At 51.5% G+C, this 20,133-nt stretch overlaps 1 protein-coding gene across 8 annotated transcripts in view; it reads right to left on the minus strand.

Annotated features, from left to right (window-relative positions):
• CNTFR (ciliary neurotrophic factor receptor) overlaps positions 1 to 20,133 on the minus strand; it is a 448,395-nt gene that overhangs the window by 134,602 nt on the left and 293,660 nt on the right. For all 8 annotated transcript variants that reach the window (XM_053301733.1, XM_053301734.1, XM_053301732.1 and 5 more), the window contains one exon: positions 4,517 to 4,747. In XM_053301733.1, the coding sequence (XP_053157708.1) occupies positions 4,517 to 4,747 (231 nt within the window). The remainder of the gene's footprint in view (positions 1 to 4,516; positions 4,748 to 20,133) is intronic.

The raw sequence follows: 20,133 nt of genomic DNA on the forward strand, positions 1-20,133 counted from the left end.
GGAGGCCCTTTCCACCCCTGCGACATACTGTAGATATGCCAGGGACTGGACCTGGGTCCTTCTGCAGCAGTGAGAGGCTCTTCCACTGAGCCACGCCCTGACCACCCAGGATTGTTGGAAGGACATAATGGGGAAGCCCTTCCTCGCCACCCAGAGCTCCTTGGGCAGATGAAGGAGGGGAGCAGATACAATGCAACCGACCGACCGACTTGAAGGGGATCAGTTCTTCTACAGAGACCCTCACCACTCAAAATTCCAAGACAGACATTTCTTCCAAACTGGCACCATACTTGCTGCTCTTTCCCACATTTGTCCTCATGGCCAGCAGCAAAGTTGCTCTGATCCCTTTTGTGCTGATGGGAAACTGAAGCAGAGAGAGGGACCTCCCCAAGGAAAGGCATCTCCAGGGCAGGGGAAGGAGGCAGACCCAACCTCACACCTGGCAGTGGGACTTCCTGCCCACCGGTCCATGGTGGCTTGGAGCTGCTATGCGAATGGAGCACACGCCACCGTGGCAGTGCTATTCATCATGTGTGGGGGAGGGAGAGCGTTAAATTAAAATCCCACCAATTAAATTAATTACCCTAAAAGCACCTCACCTGATGGGTGCCATGCATACTTAATTGCATTAACACCAGCAGGAGGTTGCTCACTTCTGCCTCGGAGCACTTGGGCTCAGCGCCTTCTGAAGGTGCCCCCTGGTCCCACGTCGCCCTTAGGAAGCTCTGGATAGATCCTGCTCTAATGTGACCCAGCAGGATTTCAGCGTGAACATCATGTACTCCCCCGCCTCAGGCTCGTAAGTGGAGCGGTGGAGTTTTCCCGAGAGAACAAGCGAGGAGCTTAGCAGAAAGACAGATGACGGTGGAGAGTCAGCAGTGCATAATCGCAGCGGAAAAGATGATGTAGAAACAAGGGGAGGGGATCCGTCCCTCACCGCTGAATTCCCTCGGCTTGCAAACTGGCCTCTCTCAGTGATAGTAGAACGGGAGAAGTCTGCTTAGTTCCTGCTTACATGGATCGTGCTATTTCTACTTCTTAAAACAGAAATCATCTGCCAAGGATAGGGGAAAGACTGCCAGGAGCGGGCCAGGAGTGGGCCAAGTGCAAAGTGGGTGGCACAGGTGTCCCTGAGAAGGGCGGCGGGGGTGGGGGGGGGGAAAGAAACGCATCAAAGAGGAATCCTTTGGGGGAAGCAGCTTTGCGTCTTGCCCCTATGCAGTTGCTACCTGGTAAAAATCCAGGACTCAGACCCAGTACTAAAAAGAGATGCTGGTCAACACCCAGAATGATGCTGCGCTTATGCAATGAACAAAAGTGTGCTGCAGCAAGAAGCCTGCGTGGCTGTACTACAACACGGGTGTTTTGGGAATCGTTTTTGGAACCTTGTGCAAAGGTTCCCTGCAGAGCATGTGAGATGTGCCACCATTTGTGCACCTGGTTGCACAAGTGCAGACAGGCTGGCATGAGTGCAACCCTCAGCTGAAGTACAAGCGCTAGGCTTAGTGCAGCCAGCTAGTGCAAAAGCCTTGTGCCAGTGCAGTGTCTTTGCACAAGCACAGCATTAGTGAGGAGGTTCATCTTCATGTCTAAGCCCTGGCCGCATGCCGATAATCTGAGTTGCATGCAGAAGTCCCCAGGTTATAAAGGGTTGTCCATTGCTGTATTGGTGGATACGATGGCTGCGTCTGTTCCTTGAAGATAATGATCTCAGAACTATGGTGCACTCTCTGGTAACCTCTAGGCTCGACTACTGCAATAGGGGTGTGCAAGCAGGTTCAAATCCAAAACTGGTTCGATATCGAAACGGCTTGGTTCGAAGGTTCAGAGTCGAGCTGAAACACCCCCAGTTCAGCTCAGCCTTGGACAGAACACACCCCCTCCACCAGTTCTTGGGTTCGTTGAATATTTCTGATGACCCAGGCCATGCATGGTCCCACTGTGCAGGTGCGGCAGCCTCCAAGATGGCCACCGCGCCAGGGAATAGGCCCAGAAAGGGCCAAAGACACATGAACCAGGCAATGGTTACAAAAAGAACCAGGAGATGTTTACAAACAGGAAGGCCGGTGGGGGGAGGGGGAACCTCCATGGACCCCCCCGCCACCTTGGAGCAGCCCCCCGGAGGGAGTAAATTAAAAAAAGAATTCTCCCCCAAATGTTCATCAGACCCGCCCCCCCCCCAACTGATCCAAGCGGATGTGTGTGTGTGTGTGTTTCCGAAGGGGGCCAAAACCAAACTGGCCCGGTGTGGTTTGGGTTCAGTTCCAACTTGAACCGAACTGGGCCAGGTGGCTTTTTGCACACCCCTATACTGCAATGCACTCTACATGGGGCTGCCTTTGTATGTGGTTCAGAAACGTCAGTTGGTCCAAAATGCAGTGGCTAGACTGATCTCCAGGGTTATTCAGAGAGACCATATTATGCCTGTTTTGAAGCAATTGCACTGGCTACCAATAGGTTTCCAGACAAAATACAAAGTGCTGGTAATTACCTTTAAAGTCCTTGGGACTGGGTTCCCTGGGAGAGTGCCTTCTTCTGCATAATCCCCACCGCACACTGAGATCATTGAGAGGCCCATCTCCCTATACTACCAGCCCATCTGGCAGTGACTCAGGAGCGGGCTTTCTCCGACATCACTCCTGGGCTGTGGAATGCACTCCCTATAGACATTCATGGTTTAACATAATTACCAGCCTCCAAAAGAAGGCTTATGTTCTTATGTTATGTTAAGAGACCTTAAGACACATTTATTTAGCCTGGCTTTTAGTAATCTTTGAATTTAGAACATAAGAACAGCTCTGTGGGATCAGGCCCAAGAAGCCCCATCTAGTCCAGCATCCTGCTTCACACAGTGGCCCACCAGATGCCTCTGGGGAGCCCACAGGCAAGAGGTATGTGCTGGCCCTCTCTCCTGCTGTTATCCCCCTGCAACTGGTATTGAGAGGCATCGTGCCTCTGAGGTTTGGGGTGGCCTATAGCCACCAGACTAATAGCCATTGATAGACCTGTCCTCCATGAATTTCTCCAAGTCCCTTTTAAAGCCATCCAAGCTGGTGGCCATCACCACATCCCATGGCATGGAATTCCATAGATTAATTATGCGCTGTATGAAACAATACTTCCTCTTGTCAGTCCTAAATTTCCCAGACTTCAGTTTCATGGGATGACATCTGGTTCTAGTGTTGTGAGAGAGGGAGAAGAATTTCTCTCTGTCCACTCTCTCCACTCCATGCATAATTTTATTATGATGCACCTCAATCATCTCTCCCCTTAGTCGCCTCTTTCCCAAAGTCAATTGTTTAAAATTGCTGTTCTAACAGTTTGTTTTATTTGGTCTTTGTGACAAATTTGTGGACTGCTTAGAACCTCTGGAGTCAGGCAATATATCAAACAAAGAAACAAGCAAGCTAACAAATAAATTTATTTATTTAAATAAATTTGCTGCTGCATGTTCCTACCCACTTCTTCAGTTCACAGTAGTAGAATAAAACTCCCTATAGGAGCATGTCTTGATTTTTATTTCTTGTGGAAAGCTGATGGATTGCTGTGGAGGTCTGACTGAATTTCACACATGAGTCAGGTGGTGAAGAAAATGCTTTGCTCAGCATTTTGTGCTGGTGGGCTGCCGTGCCTCAGCATTTCAAACCACCCTGTCCTGATGCTCCTGGCACAAGCGCTTATCGCCCTGTGCATCAATCCACCACTACCATGAGCCCACACAGCCCACCTCCAAAAACAAAAAGACAAGAACAAAAAGACACACACAATGGCACTAAAAGCCAAGCATCATATCTAAGGCAATACATTATGGGGAATTTGCAGAAGGGGTTTGCAAACTAGGCAGGCAAGTATTTAGAAGCCCAGCCTGCTGCTTTCTGAGAGAGAGGAAGCCCAACCAAGCTGCCAGCCAGATTTCTTTCACCAGCCACCATTCTGCTGCCGGGATCCCTTGTGACCAGCTCGCCTCCCCCACCCCCCATGCTGAGTGTGGCTCCTTGGAGCTGTCCCTATTGCTGCTGGGCTCCTCCTTCTGCCTCAGTCCAGAACTTTGCTCGGGCACCTCTACAGCGCTCACAGAGAACCGCCCAGAAAGGCAGAGGAAAACCAGCCCTTTCTCTCCGGAAGCCCTGTATACATGCAGGGGACTGGCGAAACATATAACAAGCCCAGCAGCTTTTTCGAGGCGTCATTTCTCAAACTCTAATGACTGCTGCTTTTATTTTCATTGTAATGTATTTTTTGAGTGCTGCTGTGCTTTCAGTTTGATTGTAAAATCTAAATTTTGGATTTTTTTTTTAACATGTTGTGGTTATTTTGTTTGCTACTTTGAGAAAGAGAGAGAGCGTATGTGTGCTCACATTTAGAAAAGGCAGGATAGAAGTTCCAAATGACACTTAATATATAAAACAAAGGCATACACACACACACAAATCCACATCACATGGATGCACACACGTAATCATGCCCCCCCCCCCCAGAGCAAGATAGGAGCATCTGTCCCACACTGTGTACTCACTTCCTACTTTAAGGTTGACCCGATACTTGAGATGCCACGAAGGTCCCTCGTAGCAAGAGTACTGGCCGCTCTGCGATAAGTCCACGTTCCGAAGGACGAGGCGCGAACCATTCAGGTGAGATGCATCGAGGTCGGTACTGTTAGCTGTCCAAGTGACGGCTATTTCCTGGTCCACAGACCCACACGGTATCGTCACATCGGTGCCCAACTGTGCGTACTGAATGTGGGACTCTGGGATTCAAAGAGAAAAAGAGAATGATTTCTGTTGCATCAGGAACAGGCACATGGCAGAGTCCTCCATCTGTGGCCTGCCCAAGACAGAGGTGTGTGTGTGTGTGTGTGTGTAAGAGAGAGGGAGGGAGGGAGATGTTCAAAACCTGCCCCCTCCTTTCTGCAGATTTTATATATGTATGTATGTATGCAGTGTATAAACTGCCCTTCCTGAAGTGGCTCAGGGCATCAAACTCTCCACTTCCCACCCCTTGGACTGGTCTTATATATCCTGGCTAACTCTGTGGAGCATTCTGGATCGCCTGGCTTTTGGATGGACATCCCAAGCAGATGCTCTCCATGAGCTGAGCCAAACGTCCCATCAGAAAGGAGTGAGATCCCCCTTCCCACCTGACACTCCTGGATGATCACGATTTCTTCTCCTCCTCTCCCCTCCCCCTCATGCATTTTGAGGTTCTGGTGCTGGTAGCCCTTGCATGAGTGAGGGCAGGAAGCACTGATTCCCGGAAGCATGCCACTGATGGGAGTGGCAATCCAAGAAGATCTGGGGACCCAAGGTTGGGAACTCCTGCCCTCGAGGGCTTCCGAACCAGACCACCTAACGGTGCAGCACCATTCAGAAGTCAGTCAAAGGGAGGACAATGCTTTCTGCTCTCACTCTAGGGCAGGGCTGCACAACTTTGGCCTGCCTGCAGATGTTGGACTACACCTCCCATCTCCCCAAATATTGGCCAGGTGGTTGGGGATGATGGGAGTTGTGATCCAAACACAGCTGGAGGGCCAAAGTTGTGCAGCCCTGATCTAGAAAATCACGGGATGAAACATAAGGCAGCCATTGGCCCCTGGGAGCCTTAGGAGCACCAGCAGGAACATTTGCACCCCCAAATGGTCACCCTGCAAGTGGAATGGCAAAAAAAAGGGGGCGGGGGCTGCATTTCTGTTCAACTCCGCTTTTTAACAAATTGCACATCTGGATGCTCCTCCAAAGGCTGTGGTTGTCCATTGCTTTCAGCTGAATGCACAGCCCCATGCACAACCCCTGGCTAGTTCGCACACAAATTTGTGCATCCAGCGACTCCCCCACCTCGATGAAAAGTAAAACAGACAGAGCCAGAGAGAAGGTGGCTATTGCCTAATTGTCTGCACCTGCAGAACAACAACATTCGTGTTGGAAATCAAACCTGCCAAATTACTGCAACATTCCTAAGAGACACTTTGGTTACAGGATAAATTGCCCATAAGTCATACCAGTTCCCTCCACTGGGAACTGCACTTCTTTTGCTCCCTACTGCAGGGGTGCTCAGACATGGGGCTGCCCCAGAGGTCGCTGGACTGCAGCTCCCACCAACTGCCAAAGGCCTCTTCAGCAAAGGATGATGGGAGTGGGGACTCATGTTCGAGAACCCTTGCCAAGAGGAACAGGGCCACATGGCCAAGGTCCAGGGTATGCACCCCAGCTTGTCACAGGAGCGCTTTACAGCACAGGATTTCTTTCCCAAAAACCAACAAGATATGAAGCTGCCTTATGCTGAAGCAGGCCATTGAGCCTTCTACTATCTCCTGGGACTCTCCAAGGCTCTTTCCTTGTTTTCTCCAGCCAGAGGGTCTTTTCAGTGGAAACATGGGGGGCTGAAGAACCTGCCCTTGCTGGTTCCCAGGCATCTGACCTTTTGCCTATACAGACAAACATGGAAGTCACTACACAAACATGGCGACTTGTAGAGAGTTTACAGAACTACCAGCAGTTCAGCAGATAATACAAGAACCCACATGCCAAAGAAGAGGAAGAACATCTGGACTGTACAGCAACAACAGAGACCCCAACATCTGGCCATTTCTCAAGTCCAGGGTGCCCCCACCAGGGAATTTGCTACTTATCATCATTCTGCTGGTGCTAGTTTTGCGGGCAGAAATTCTTTTGCCAGAGGCAATGAAATATAGTCTGGTACACTGTGAGAACGACAGCATGTAAAATGCACAAATGCACAATACACTCGGAAGTGCAATAAATCCATATTAAAGCTCCATTGTTGCTGATGGATAACATTAGCTAAATGAGCACACATGGCCCCTGAACTACTCGTCTTACTTGGGCTGCTGGTCAGTAAGGAAAGATCTGAATGACTGAGTGGGGAAAGGAGTGTAAGGACAGGATGGATCAATTTCACCTCTGGGCAATCCTCTGCATTGAGGTTTCTTGGGGGGTTTCTGGTATCCCTTGCTTGACTGTGTGCACAGAAGCAAATCCTAAGCTCTCCATGGACATCATAGCCCATCTGTGCGGAAAATGCACAGACGCCATGCTGGTGCACCAGAAACCTCATGAACATTGTGCATCATTTCCTGCATGGCTGCTCCCCGGAGTTTTGTGGCTAAGGATGAGCACCAGCCAGGAAGGCTCCTGGGAGAATCTCTGGGTTGTAAGACAAATGGTGACTGAATACACTACCAAAACAGACACACCCCAAGAGGGCTTTAAGAGTTCCCGATCCAATAGTCAGAGTCGGTCCAGGGCACTGGGGCACCTGAGGTGATGGGCCAAATGCTGCCTTACCCCAAGAGCTGGTCTTGTGGCCGCAAGCATGAATAGTCTCCATTGCTATGCAGATATGCAGACCTCTGGTTTGCATGTGAATGGGAGACTCCATGTGTGAGCACTGCAGGATATTCCCCTTAGGGGGTGGAACCGCTCTGGGAAGAGAATCTGCATGTTTGCATGCAGAAGGTTCCAAGGTCCCTCCCTGGCATCTCCAGATATCATCCCCTTCTAACTGAGCAAAGAGGCACCTTTTTAAAGTGGCAATTCTCTTTATTTAGCAGGGAGAGAGCAACTGGCTCTATCCAACCCCAGCACAGCATCCCTGATTTTTTTTAATGAATATTTGAAATATTTTCAATTATTTTCTCATAGGGTATAATGGGACCCAAACCAGCCCATATCCCCTATTGTGGCGCACCTAGGGGTACAATTGTGGGGTGCAATCAAACCACCCCCAGTCTGGTTCAAATTCAAACCTGCAGCTCGAACCTGATGGCTGGTTTGGTTGGAATTCAAACCATCGAACCACGTTGGTTCGAATTTGAACCGGTTCGAGTTCAAACCGGTTCGCACATCCCTAGTCTGGGCCAGCCTTGCTTTCAAAACCAAGTCTTGCAAGCTTTGAAAGTGGCATGGACAGCAGGAAGGAGGACAGAGTTCCAGCAGCTTCCTCTCCTCTTCTTGCAAGCTGTGGAAGGTGTGCAAGGAGGGGCACTTTTTGCAAAACTCCTTGAGAGGTCAGACCAGACCTGGAGAGCTGCTCCAGGGACAGCAGCAGCAGCAGCAGGGTGCACCATCTTGCCACCTCAATAATCTGCCACCTGAGGCAACCACCTCGCCCTGCCTTGTGAAAGGGCCACCCCCGATTTTGTGGGAGGGAGACTTGGAGTTACTCTCTCTTTGAGCAAATTGGGAAGATGGGGCTGAGATGGGGAGGGTTATTCACAGCACTCCTGAGACAAGCAAGGCCAGTGGCAAGTTCCTTCAAATGAGGGAACAAGAAGCAACACCCCCCCCCCGCCAAGACAGCCCTCAAGCTAAAGTCTGGGCGACAGCTGCATCTCAACGTCTAGAGCAAAGGAGCAACAGAAAAGAAAGAGGACACTTAAGGGTGGTGGTGGTGTGGAAGCCAGAGGGATCCAGGCAGGATCTGGAGCCAGGGCAGAAAGACAGGCAAGACGGTGGCCATCTGATAGTGCAGGCAACATGGTCCCTGTGGAGCAGCTGCATTTATCTGGAAGAGGACCAGTCATACGAGAGCCCTGTGTTTCTGCCGAATCCCTGCATGCCATTTCCTGGGCTGGAGAAGGGTGGGGAAGCCAGTCCGTTGCAGCTGAGGGCGGGGGTATCCAGGGCTAGACGGCACTGGAGTCCAAGACCCCTGGCAGGGCAACCGCGGGTCCCTTCCTCTTTCTGGCCACTTCTTCTCACTTTAACAGGCAAAAAGAACTTGGTGGATGTTGTGGTTCAGAAACGAAACCTGCCAAAGTCAAGGATGCCCCTGAAGCTTTCATCTGTGCTTAATTTCTAGAGAAAGAAAAAGGGGTGGTGGTGGTATATTAATGGACTGTGGCTTGCCTAGGAGCGGAGACAGCTAACCTGGAGAGGAACTGACTGGGGTGACTCAATAGCAAGAGTTGGCACTCTACACATGCTCTGGAGCATTCTCGTCTCTCTAGAACTAGGTACAGATTTAACTCACCACAGCAACTTGTGTCCACGAGGCATTTCAAACAGCCCGTTGGGCTTTTGTGAGCCCCGGATCAAAGTGGGCTCTGGGTGGTGCATGCATGAGACAGATCCGCTTGTTCTGCTTTACGGGAAGGAAGGGATCCACAGTGAGACTTCAAGAGATCTGGTAGCATGTCCAGCCAAAGACACACGACCAGCACTCGCATTTGAAGCTCACTTTTTCAGTCCCAAGAGTAGAATGTCACTTCAAAATGCCACGAACAAGAAGACATTGCAACAGGCTAATTTTTACAACGGTTTTTATCGCATGAATTGTTTCCACCCAGGGGTTTTTTTTAAATTGATTTGTGGCTTGATTGTTTTTAGTTGTTGAGTTGGATTGTTATTCTTTGTTTGGAGTGCAGAAATTCTTCAAACAAACAAACAACTGTGTGTGTTGGTTTCCACTGTCAAGCGATCTCTGGCAGCCCTATCCTAGTGGACCACTTCAGGGGGAGTTGCTTCCAAGCACAGACACTTTGGACTGCAGTCTGGGACATAAATCGAATGCACACGCTGCCAAGTTTTGAAATCCTGACCCCAAGGAAGGCTCTTTCTGCACAGTCAGGCAGAGCTGACCCAGAGCTCACCCAAGTGGAGACTTTGCCCAAGAGTCAGGCATGCTTCTGATGGGGTGTGTGAAGTGGGAGTGCGGAGCAATGCTTTGCAGATGGGGAGGGTGGCGGCTGCTGCTGCTGCCTTCTTGGCCCTTGCCCTCCCCTCGGACCTGCAAGTGCTGGAGGGAGAGCCAGCCCAGCCTTCGCTGCTACAAGCCATCGAGCGGAGCCCAGGGGCCAGCCCACGCAAACCAGCTCCTGCCCACGCAAGCAAGCCGTCTGGATGCTTCCTAGCAGGCAGGCCTCCTGGTGGGCGGTGGTGACTCAGGTGATCACACAAACAAACAGGGTTTGCAGCCACTGCGGTTTACGGCTGACAGGCATTGTGGAAGTGGGCGCCAAGGTGCAGAAGGGCCTGTTGATATGGACAAGGGGAGACGTCCTGCTGGAGCAGCCCGTGGACCCGGCCACACATCCAGAGGGCAAGAAGGGAGGCGGCAGAGATGGCGATGCCAGGCTGCTGCTGCTGGTGGTGCAACTCCAGAGGCTCGCTGGCAACACGAGGGCCTCGCGGGCTGTGAGAGCGGCCTTCACGCCTGGGAACATCTCCTCCTGGCATATCGGTGATGCGTGCAGCTGCATGGTGCTGGCTGGGCTTGCCAGCCTTCATGCCGCTGAAGGGTGCACGGGGCAATTGCCCACACTGGCGGCAGCAGGTTGTGTTGGAGACAGCAAGTGCCTGGCCCCTGGCCAGCTCATGGGAGCTCTGCAAGGTTGTGGTGCTCACATGAAGTCAAACCTTCCCTTTTGGCAGCTCTGTGCTCACTTCCAATCTAAGCCCAAAGGTTCCCCACTCACGCCTGGCCAGTGGCGTGGAGGGCGGCGGGGTGGGCCGTGAGTAACTTCGGGGTGTGAGACAGGGGAGTAAGGGAGATTTGCCCCCCACCCCTTACATGTGCCATCGGGGGTCCCAGAAAGGCTCGTGGGGATGAGTGTCACTGGGAACGCACCTACATGTCTCTCCCCACAGGGAGGCGGAGAGGGCAGTGGCCTTCCTGGGGGTGTTAGATGGGGAAGGCAGGCATATGGGGTCCCCCTCCCATGTGTGGCACGGGGTGATGAGTGCTTTGGGGGTGGGGGGTAGTGTGCCACTGAGAACCCTACTAGGTCCCCCATTGGGGGTGGCGGGGAGTTGTGAAGGAAGGGACATGGGATACCCCTTGCATGTGGCCCTTAGCTGGTGGGTGTGTCGCTGCAAACAGAACCCCTTTTATCCCTTTCAGAGCAGCCACGGAGGGGAGGAAGGCAAGCGGCACCAAGTGCGGCAACCAAGCCTGGGGGCGCTCCCAAGCCATTCCATGCCTGTGGTGCATCACGAAAAGCAATGGTGCCCTCCGCCCGTGAACCGAAACCCCCAACACCGCCCCGCCCCCAGGATGTGTGCCCCTCCGGCACCAAGCATTAACCCCGTGAGCCGCTTTCCCTCTGCAGGCTTATTGAGACACCATGGCTGGGAGTGCGGTGAGGAAGGGGTTAGGGTCAGGTGTCATCGGTGTGAGGAGGCTGGGCAGTGAAGCTGGAGCTAGCCTACTGCAGAGGGCACGGGGACACTTTGCCCACAGACTGGCCATGGAGCTGGCTGGCTGGAGTGGGCTGGGGTTGGCTCCAGAGGCAGAGCAGCAGGGAGGGGCTCCCCTTTCCCGGGACTGGAGTTTGGTGAACGTCTGAGGCACACACTGGAGTTCAGAACGGGATCCCCCTGAGAGGGGCCGTGGGTCAGGAGGTCCTGCTTGAGTCTGAGCCCCTCCCTCCCCTGCAGCCCAGCAACCGCATGAGCCTGTAACATGTACAGATGGCCAGGATGTAGATTGTTGATTCAGAACAACCCGTATTGGAGTCCCTCCTGGGACTCCCTACAGAATTCCAGCAGACTGGCGAGGCACGACCTCTCCTTTGACAAAAGCTTGTTGACTCTCCCCTAATTCTGCATGTTTATCTACACAAGTAATAAATCTGTATCCTTTACTGTAGCTGCTGCCAACTTGTGGATCACTCCAGCTGTGGAACCTCAACGCCTTTCACTCCAGAGGAGTCCTGGCTAGACAGGAGGTGGAAGAAGAGAGGCAGACTGGAACCAAACGGGAGAGCCAGTCTGAACAGGCCTGGGGGGGTTTCACTTGGCCTGGCACTGAACCTGATCTCTACGCCTGCCTGCCTGCCTGCCCTTCCTATGGAGGGCCAGACCAGACGTGATCTTGGCAAACGCCTGCTCCCAGCCTCTATGTGCACTGAGACCATGAAGCCGGGGGGGGGAGAACCCCCTTTTGTGCCTGCCAATCCCCACCCCCACAAATGGTTGCGAGTACTCTAGGCCACCTCCAGTCTCAGAAGCCAGGTGCCACTCAATACAAGTCGCAGGGGAGCAGCAGCAGCAGGAGAGGGGGCCAGCCCTCACCCCCTGCCTGTGGGCTCCCCGGAGGCATCTGGTGGGGCCACTGCAGGGAACTGGACGCGAGACTCAATGGGCCTTCTTGGGCCTGATCCAGCAGGGCTGTCCTTATGTAGATGCCCCCTAGTGGATTTTGCCCCAGCTGGATTCACTCTGGCTGACGGGGTGGGGAGAAATAATTAAGAATCTTAAAAAAAAATGTTTTTTACCACCTTCCATTAAAACAATCTCAAGGTAGTTTACAAAACATTTAAAACAACACAAGACTATACAACAGTCACACAATACAATTATTAAATGGGAATATAACAATACAAATCTAATCAAAAGTTTTAAAAGCATACACAATCGGACCATAAAATACAGAGCAGCAGCAACAAAAACAGCACGCGTATCAAAGCCTGGAGGTAAAAAGCCAAGATTTCACTTGCTTCCTAAACACTGTGATGGAGACTGGGGGGGAGACGCCGACTTCCCCTCTCACCTGCTAGCTCTCCCCTAAACCCCCCCCTTAGCACGACCAAGGAGGAGAACCAGCTTTGAGAACCCCACGTTTCTCGGGTAACATCTCATTTAATGCTGCACAGGGACGCTTGATTTCCCACAGAGCTGTTGGCGCAAACCTCTGGTCCCCACACCCAACTGTGACTAACTCTAAGTAACATGACTGATTTGAAAGCATCTTCCCTGATTAGCCCTCCCCGCTTTTCCTAACTTGTCTCTGACATGTTGAATTTTAGATTTCAAGCCTCTTGGGGGCAAGGACCTCCCCTCCCCTCCTTTGTGAAGTGCCCTGTAGTGGGATGGCACTGCATAATAAACAGATGCGTAATTAATAGCTGAGCGGGTTTTTATCAGTTGCCAAAATTCCAAAAGGAGAGGGGCACAAGACATGCCCTCTCAGAGTTTGGAGATGTGGCAAATATTCAGAAGAAATGCTAAAAAGCATTTACAAAATTACAAAATTCAGAGAGAGAGAGAGAGAGAGAGAGAGAGAGAGAGAGAGAGAGATAGATTCTGGGGGGAACCTCCCACCAGCCCCCCCTCAAAGGCAATGTCCATTTCATGACCTCTTTTCCTGCTGCTTCTTTTGCCTTGGGACACCCCCTCCCCAAATACCCAAAGCAAGTGCTCTGTCCTTTTCCTATTTGAAGCCCCTGCTCTCAAAATTAAGTTTGCAGGCTCTTGAAATAACTTCTAGCTCTGGGGTCTGAAAGTCCAGGAGTGGAACCAAAGGCAGCAAAGCCCAGATGTTTCTGGTAGGTGCAGGGATGGAGACAGCATGAAGGCTATATATTCAACTTAACAACATGGGATATATAATACTGAACAAAAAATGCAGGCGTGGTGGGGAGGCCTTTCTGACAGCTCTGCCCTCCCCTGCCAAAGGAAGGCCTTCCCTCCATGTCAGTTGGCAGCCCTTCCCAAGACCACCACATCCTTCCAGCAAACCATCCCTGCCCTCCTGTCTCCTCCTCTCTGCCACCAACTGCCTCCCTCCTCACCCCACCCCACTGCATAAGCACTACAGGTGTGCACAAAACCAGTTGGCCCGACTGGACCGGGCCAGTTCAGTTTGGTGGGTTTTTGCAAAAACAAGTTAAAAAAACAAAACAAAACCAAAACTTACCCCCAGCCATGCAGAGGCCCATTGGGTATGCGTGGTGGCATCCAAAATGGCTGCTGCAATGGAGAACAGGCCTGGCATGGGCCAAAGACTGCCCGAACTGGGCAATTTGGGGCTGTAATGGAGGCTGGAGGGGGAGCCTTTGGAGACCCTTCTGCAGCTGTGGCAGCCCCCCCCCCAGGAGGAGGTAGGTTATAATTTTTATTTTTTAAATCAAACTTAGAAACACCCCGGAACACATTGTGGGGCTCAGCTCGATATTGAGGGGTGGGGTGGTTCTGCTCAATATCGAGCCATTGAACACCCCTAGTAAGCACAGGGGATTGGCCTGGGGCTACGGATGTGTGCAGACCTGGAAAGGTTCTGGCTGAGTGCTGGGTGGGATAATCTATGTACGTCTTTATCATGACTGACACTCACTGCCATCTGTCGGGGTCCCGCACTGGCTATACACCAGCCTGATGTTTTAAACACAAGAAACTAGTTTGATCGATACGGAGGGACCTCTTATGTCAACTGGCTTTGACTTGACACACTCCGTATTTCACTGAAGCCCGCCCCTCAAGTTCACAAGGGTGTCTTTACAAACAAAAGAACACAAAGAAGGATGCACAAGTGTGTGACTGTGCGTTCACTTTCTTTGAAAGTTGTCTGGAACACCCTCTGTCTCCCCACAAGGGACATGGATGTTCCCGTACATCTCCAGAGCACAACATGCTTTGCCCAACAAGGAAGACAGATGAAACCCTTTTCTGGATGTGGCCACATGCAGCAGAGAGCGAAAGGACCAGAGTGGCAGATCCCAGTCTTTGGTCCCCAGGCGTCACCTACCACTCCCATAATCCGTGCACCAGAGCCCCTGTGCATGCGCACCTCCAGCCCCTCCAGGTAACATGCACAGCAGCTCTGAGCCCTTGGGAATGCCTGCATCCTCCACTGCCATGGCTGGATAGCTGAATCCGGCGGGGTGTTGGTGTGGGACACAGGTTCAAGGACTCACACCCACTGGAGGACCCACCTGGCCAAGCCCTGCCATGTCCAGGAATTACAGCCACTGCTACCCATCTCCACCTGACAAGTCTCCTCTCACTGGACGGTGGTGGGCAGCAGTAGGTGCAGCATTGGACACACTTCGCAACAGCCGTGCCACTTCACCTTTTTTGTGCCTGGCCTCGATGTAGGGGGGAGAACCATGAAACACTTCAAAGGGTGCCAGGCATGAGAAGAGCATCCCCAGAAGCCAGGGCCCAATGGGAAGGGGATGGCTGGCAGCAGCAGCAGCAGCAACATCATCTTCGATGAGCCCCTCCCTCCCCCTGGGGCGAGAGGGGCAGCACTGAAGGTGGGGCCTCTGCCCTGCTCCCCTTTTAGCTTCCACGAGTAGCTGGGCACTATTGGGGGTGGGGAGTAGCCAGGGCCCACAGGGGCACACCCACTGGGCCTACGCTTCCCCTCGATGGAACCCGACCAGCAAGGCTAGCTAACTGGGCCACGGATGGGTGCTCTCCCTTCAGGGCTACTGCAGCATGGAAGAGAAGCATCTGTCTCTTGGCCCATCAGCTTCCCTCCTGGCCACTGGAAGGCCCAGGGCACCATTGGGCGGGGTGGCTTTCTCCAAGGCCACCCCAGAACTGGCCATGGACCCTAACTGAATCTGAAGACTAAGCAGACTACCAATTCTGAGTCCACCAAGTCCTCCTCAAGGCAGAACATCCTATATTTACCCACTACTTAGATCTTTAGACCATATTCCTTTCCACAAAGAGCTTGTGGGGAGGGGGGAATGCACACCTGGTCCTCCCCTGCCCATTCCCCCCTGCAACCCCACCCCCAACCCTGTGAAATAGGCCAAGTTGACAGATGATGACCGACCAATAGCTGCTGTGGAGTCCAACCCAGAACCCTCCAGGCGTAGTCCAACACTCTAACCACCACACCCCTCTGGCTGCCAGATGACCAACCTCATGCCCACATTCCCAATCAGTGTAGTCATCCAGAATGATGTGTGTCACATGCAGGGGTCTTGCACATTGCAAGTGTGTTTACATAGCAACCATGCAAGTTGCCTGTCCTGTCCTGAGGTCAGGAGCCCCGAGGCAGGGCAGGGCAGGGCAGGCTGCAGCACCCTGGAGAGCTCCCAGCCAGCCACTTGCTCCAAGAAGGTTCAGCAAGGGGAGGAAGTCAGAATTCACCTCTAGGCTCTGACCCCCCCCCCCCGTCCCCGGTCAGTAGAGAGATTTAAAGGGGCAGCCCTCTGGCTGGGAGAAGTCGAGCACTTCTTCTTCACTCCACCAAGTGCTTCCTGACCCAGTGCTGCTGCGGCTGTTGTGCAGGCCTGGGAGAGGGTGTGGTGAAGGGGTGTGGGAAAGATGACTTCTTGCGGGGTGCTGTTGGGCTCCGCAGGGCAGGGCTAGGAACCACAGGTCGAAATGACCAGGAAGCAGATTTAGGATAAACATTAGGACACACTTCCTGAAGTGCAAGAGCTGCTCAGCCGTGAAGCAGTCTGCCTTGTGGTGGGCTGGCTCTCCTTCCCTGGAGGTTTTCAGAACAGAGGCTGGATGGATATCTGACTGTCAAGGGTGCTGGCGGGGGGGGGGGGGCGGCTGGACAGGAAGACCTCAAAGGTCCCCTTCCAACTCTAATATAGTCAGCCTCGGGTCTTCTACTCGGCAGGCTCAGAGGACAGGCTGGTGTTAGGGTTTGTGGCTGGCTTCTCCATCCCAGCTGCTCTGAGCCCAGACTCAAGGCTGAAGTCATGGTGGCAACTCTCACCAGTCAGCCAAGCCAAACACTGCAGAGGAAGGCAGACATTCTCAGGGTCACTAGCCAATCTGTGCTGAGAGGGAAAAGAGGCTCCAAAGAGCAGGGCATGACAAATCCCAGATGCCAGGGAGACATGGCATCTAGACTAGGATCTTCAGGGGTAGAGTTATGTAATAAATTTTTTATTATTTGTCCCAAGTAGCTCGGTTTGGTTCTCACTACGTTACCTGCACAGAGGATAAAGGGAAGCTCATTTACTCCCTTCCCCCCACCACCACGATTTTCACTAAGTCCAGTAATTTTGTCACACGTCCATTGTTTGGCCCCCACGTTTTTGGGCTGGCTCTTAGATCCTAAGAAAATTTGCCAAGGCCTGCCATGAAGAGCTGCCATTTCGGGAGGGTGAGGGGTTGCACCTCACTTCCCTTGCTGTGTTTCAGATGGCAGGCGAGTATTTCTGGCCAGATCCCTAACGCTGCACACCGAATCCCTGTTCACACACACAGACAGCAGCACCCTTCCCATCTTTACCCTCAAGGGTACAGAGTTTGAAAGGTTTGCTTTTAAGATGAACCCCTTTACAGTCCTTCACACAAAAACATGGCCCAGTGTGTAGGCAGAAAGATTAATGTCTGGATAGGGTGGGGGTGAGGATGGCTAAGCGTGACCCCTGTGCCGATACACGTGTGCCTGGCCATTCCAGTCCCGGGGCTTGGCTCCAGCACTGTATGAAAGGGAGGGGTTATTGTTTGGGGTGGAGCCTGAAGGTTTGACTCCCTGCCCCAAGAAAAAGATAAGAACATAGGAAGCTGCCCTATACTGAGTCAGACCATTGGTCTATCTAGCTCAGTATTGTCTTCACAGACTGGCAGCAGCTTCTCCCAGGTTGCAGGCAGGAGTCAATATACCCCCCCCCCCATATGCCCATTGCCCTAAAAAACTCTAAAAAGAAACACTTTAAAAAAAAAAAGCAGGGTCTGCCCTAAATCTATCTTGGAGATGCTGCCAAGGAGGGAACTTGGAACCTTCTGCTCTTCCCAGTACGGCTCCATCCCCTAAGAAGGGGAATATCTCACAGGGCTCACACTTCTAGTCTCCCATTCAAATGCAACCAGGGCAGACCCTGCTTAGCTAAGCGGACAAGTCATGCTTGGACTCCTCTGCTCGAGAACCTCCGGCTGCTGCCAGTCAGAGTAGGCAGTACTGGGCTAGAGATGGCCCGATGCTCTCGCTCAGCGTAAGGCAGCTTCTGATGCTCATAAATGTCTCAACAGTGTTGCCTGGACTTTCCTCCCCCAGCCCACCTGCTTTCTCAGGGCTGGAACATTGCTTGATATTTCATATTGATTAACCCCCCCCCCAAAAAAAACCACCCCACTTTACTGTTCCAAAATGTTCACATTGTGGACAAACGGAACGATGCGATCGGCACAAGTGAAGAAAGTTGCAGGATAATCTGCACGTCGCCTAATTAGATCTCTGCGCAGTGTCTCTGCTTCATGAATAATGGATGATGTGTTTACAAAGAGTCACAGGTGTGTGGAGAGACTGGCAGGCAGATGAAAGGGGCCAGCTTTGAACCCTGCGGCTTACAAAAGGAACAAGAGTAGGAGATGTAAGCGGGAAACAGCGGCAGCCCCTCCAGGGCAGGGGAGCATGGAAACAGCCCCCCCCCCCGGATCCAGGCACTGGACTGAGAAAGGCACGCACAGACTGCTGGTGGAGTCAGAAGCAAGGGGAGGCCAAACTCGAGAAGCCCGGCTGCAGGATCAGGCCCGGGGTCCAGAGAGTTCCGCACCTCTTTTCCAGCAGGGCCCAACCAGACACTTCTAGGAAGCCCACAAGTAGCGCACGGGGCCAACAACCTTCATTTTCACCCCTGGTACTTTTGCATTGTTGTTGTTTTTTAAGTATTGCCTTTCAATCAAATTTCCAGGGCAGTAGAGAACATTTTTATTTGTTTAACACATTTATATGCCTATATAAAATCCCAGGCGGTTTACAATAGCCGAAGCATTAGCAGTCATAATAAAGGAATGGTGTAAGCAAAGAGTGAGGCAGAGGAGGGGGGGGCAGTTGGGACAGCCCTTCCTGGGATGGTTTCCAGGAAGAATATGAGCTGCCTGGGGAGATTTTAGTGCACATGTTCTCAGCCCTTTGGGACTCCCAAACACAAAGTTATTTCTGTATGTGAGATGTGCTCTTGCATTGCCATTGGTCTGAATGGAGGAGGGGGAAGTAAAAGGGGCAGCTGCTGCACCTGCTGAATCTCTGTCTGAACACATAGTATAGTATGTGGCATTTTGGAAAAGCATTGTGCCTTGTAAGACATGCATCAGGCAGAAATCCATCAGGTGCATCTCTAGCAAAGTGAGTGTGGAGCCCATACCTGTATCCCTCCCCAGTCTAATGTGGAGCTGAGAAAACAAGGCAATAGGTGAAGGAATGAAGCCTAATTTGGAAAGTCAACATAATATAATATGAGACTGTAGAAAGCCTTTACTCTTTACATAGCACAGAAGTTAAAGGGAATCACTTTAATGTGCACTTTCCACAATTTTAGAGCATGAGTGGAAATTGGAAGCACATTGTCTTAAACCAAACCTTTTTGGATATTTTAATATACTAGTGGAATGAGTTGTAACAGATGTAAACTCTGCAATCTGATCTGACTCACTGAGGTGGTACCATAATTGTCTAGATTAAGTGCAAATTGTCATCTTTGCATTGACATATTTACAGCAGAGATCTCTGATCAATTTGAATTATTTAGCTTGCTAAATTTGGTGTATAATATTTTGACAGTTCTTATTTGGGTATTTGGGTATCACTTTAAGCAAAATTTGTGGAAACATGGTCTATAAATTTTAAAAATAACAAAATAGTTATTCATGTTATCAGCATTTAGATGCCAATATAATTTTGGGAAAAATTCCTGTCTGTCTTCTAGCCTTCTTGCAAGTCTTAGGAGACTGCATTTGCATTTGTTGAACTACCTACCAATTGTTTTAGACCAGGGATGGAGACCTGTTCTGGTCCCAACTGCTTTGAGAACTTCTGTCGAAAAGTGATATATAAATATTGGTAGCAACAGCAGTAGCATGTAGTTTTTGATCCAGGCTCTTGGCTCATGACTGGCCCCCCAACTCACTTTTTAGGACACAGCTGCATTTGTTTTATTTTGAGCAGGTTTTTATTGAACTTTCAAGATTCTTTTAATCTTGATGTTAACTGTCCTAGGATGAAGGGCACGATAAAAAGATAAATGATAACTAGATAAATGTGTTGGACCGTCAGCAGAATCTGAAGGCACGGATCCTGTGCTGCTGGTTTCCCCTCTGCAGGGAGTTTTGGGGAGCAACTGGAGCCCCCCACTGACCACTTGAAGCCCCCCTACCAGTCACCTTTTGTGCCCCTCCCCCGCCCCGCCCCAATCCAGAATGGGTTGCTCACTTCCTTCAGCCCTTCAGAATGGCCCCGGGGTAATCAGAGAGTTGGAGATCATCAATGCACTGGCAACAGACCATGGAATTAACCTGTTTAGGATTGTGCTGTTAATCCCACTGACTCCTTCTTCCCCAAGTAAGCTTGGATGTCTCTTGCTTCTGGAGCCCCGGCAGTTCTCTCTCTGCCCTGGAGGACGGCTGCGGCCAGTGGGATGGCTCAGAGCACGGCTGGCCAACCGGAGGCTCTCCAGTTGGACTACAACTCCCATAA

This window comes from Hemicordylus capensis, chromosome 2, assembly GCF_027244095.1.
Source record: "Hemicordylus capensis ecotype Gifberg chromosome 2, rHemCap1.1.pri, whole genome shotgun sequence".
Lineage (NCBI taxonomy): Eukaryota > Metazoa > Chordata > Lepidosauria > Squamata > Cordylidae > Hemicordylus > Hemicordylus capensis.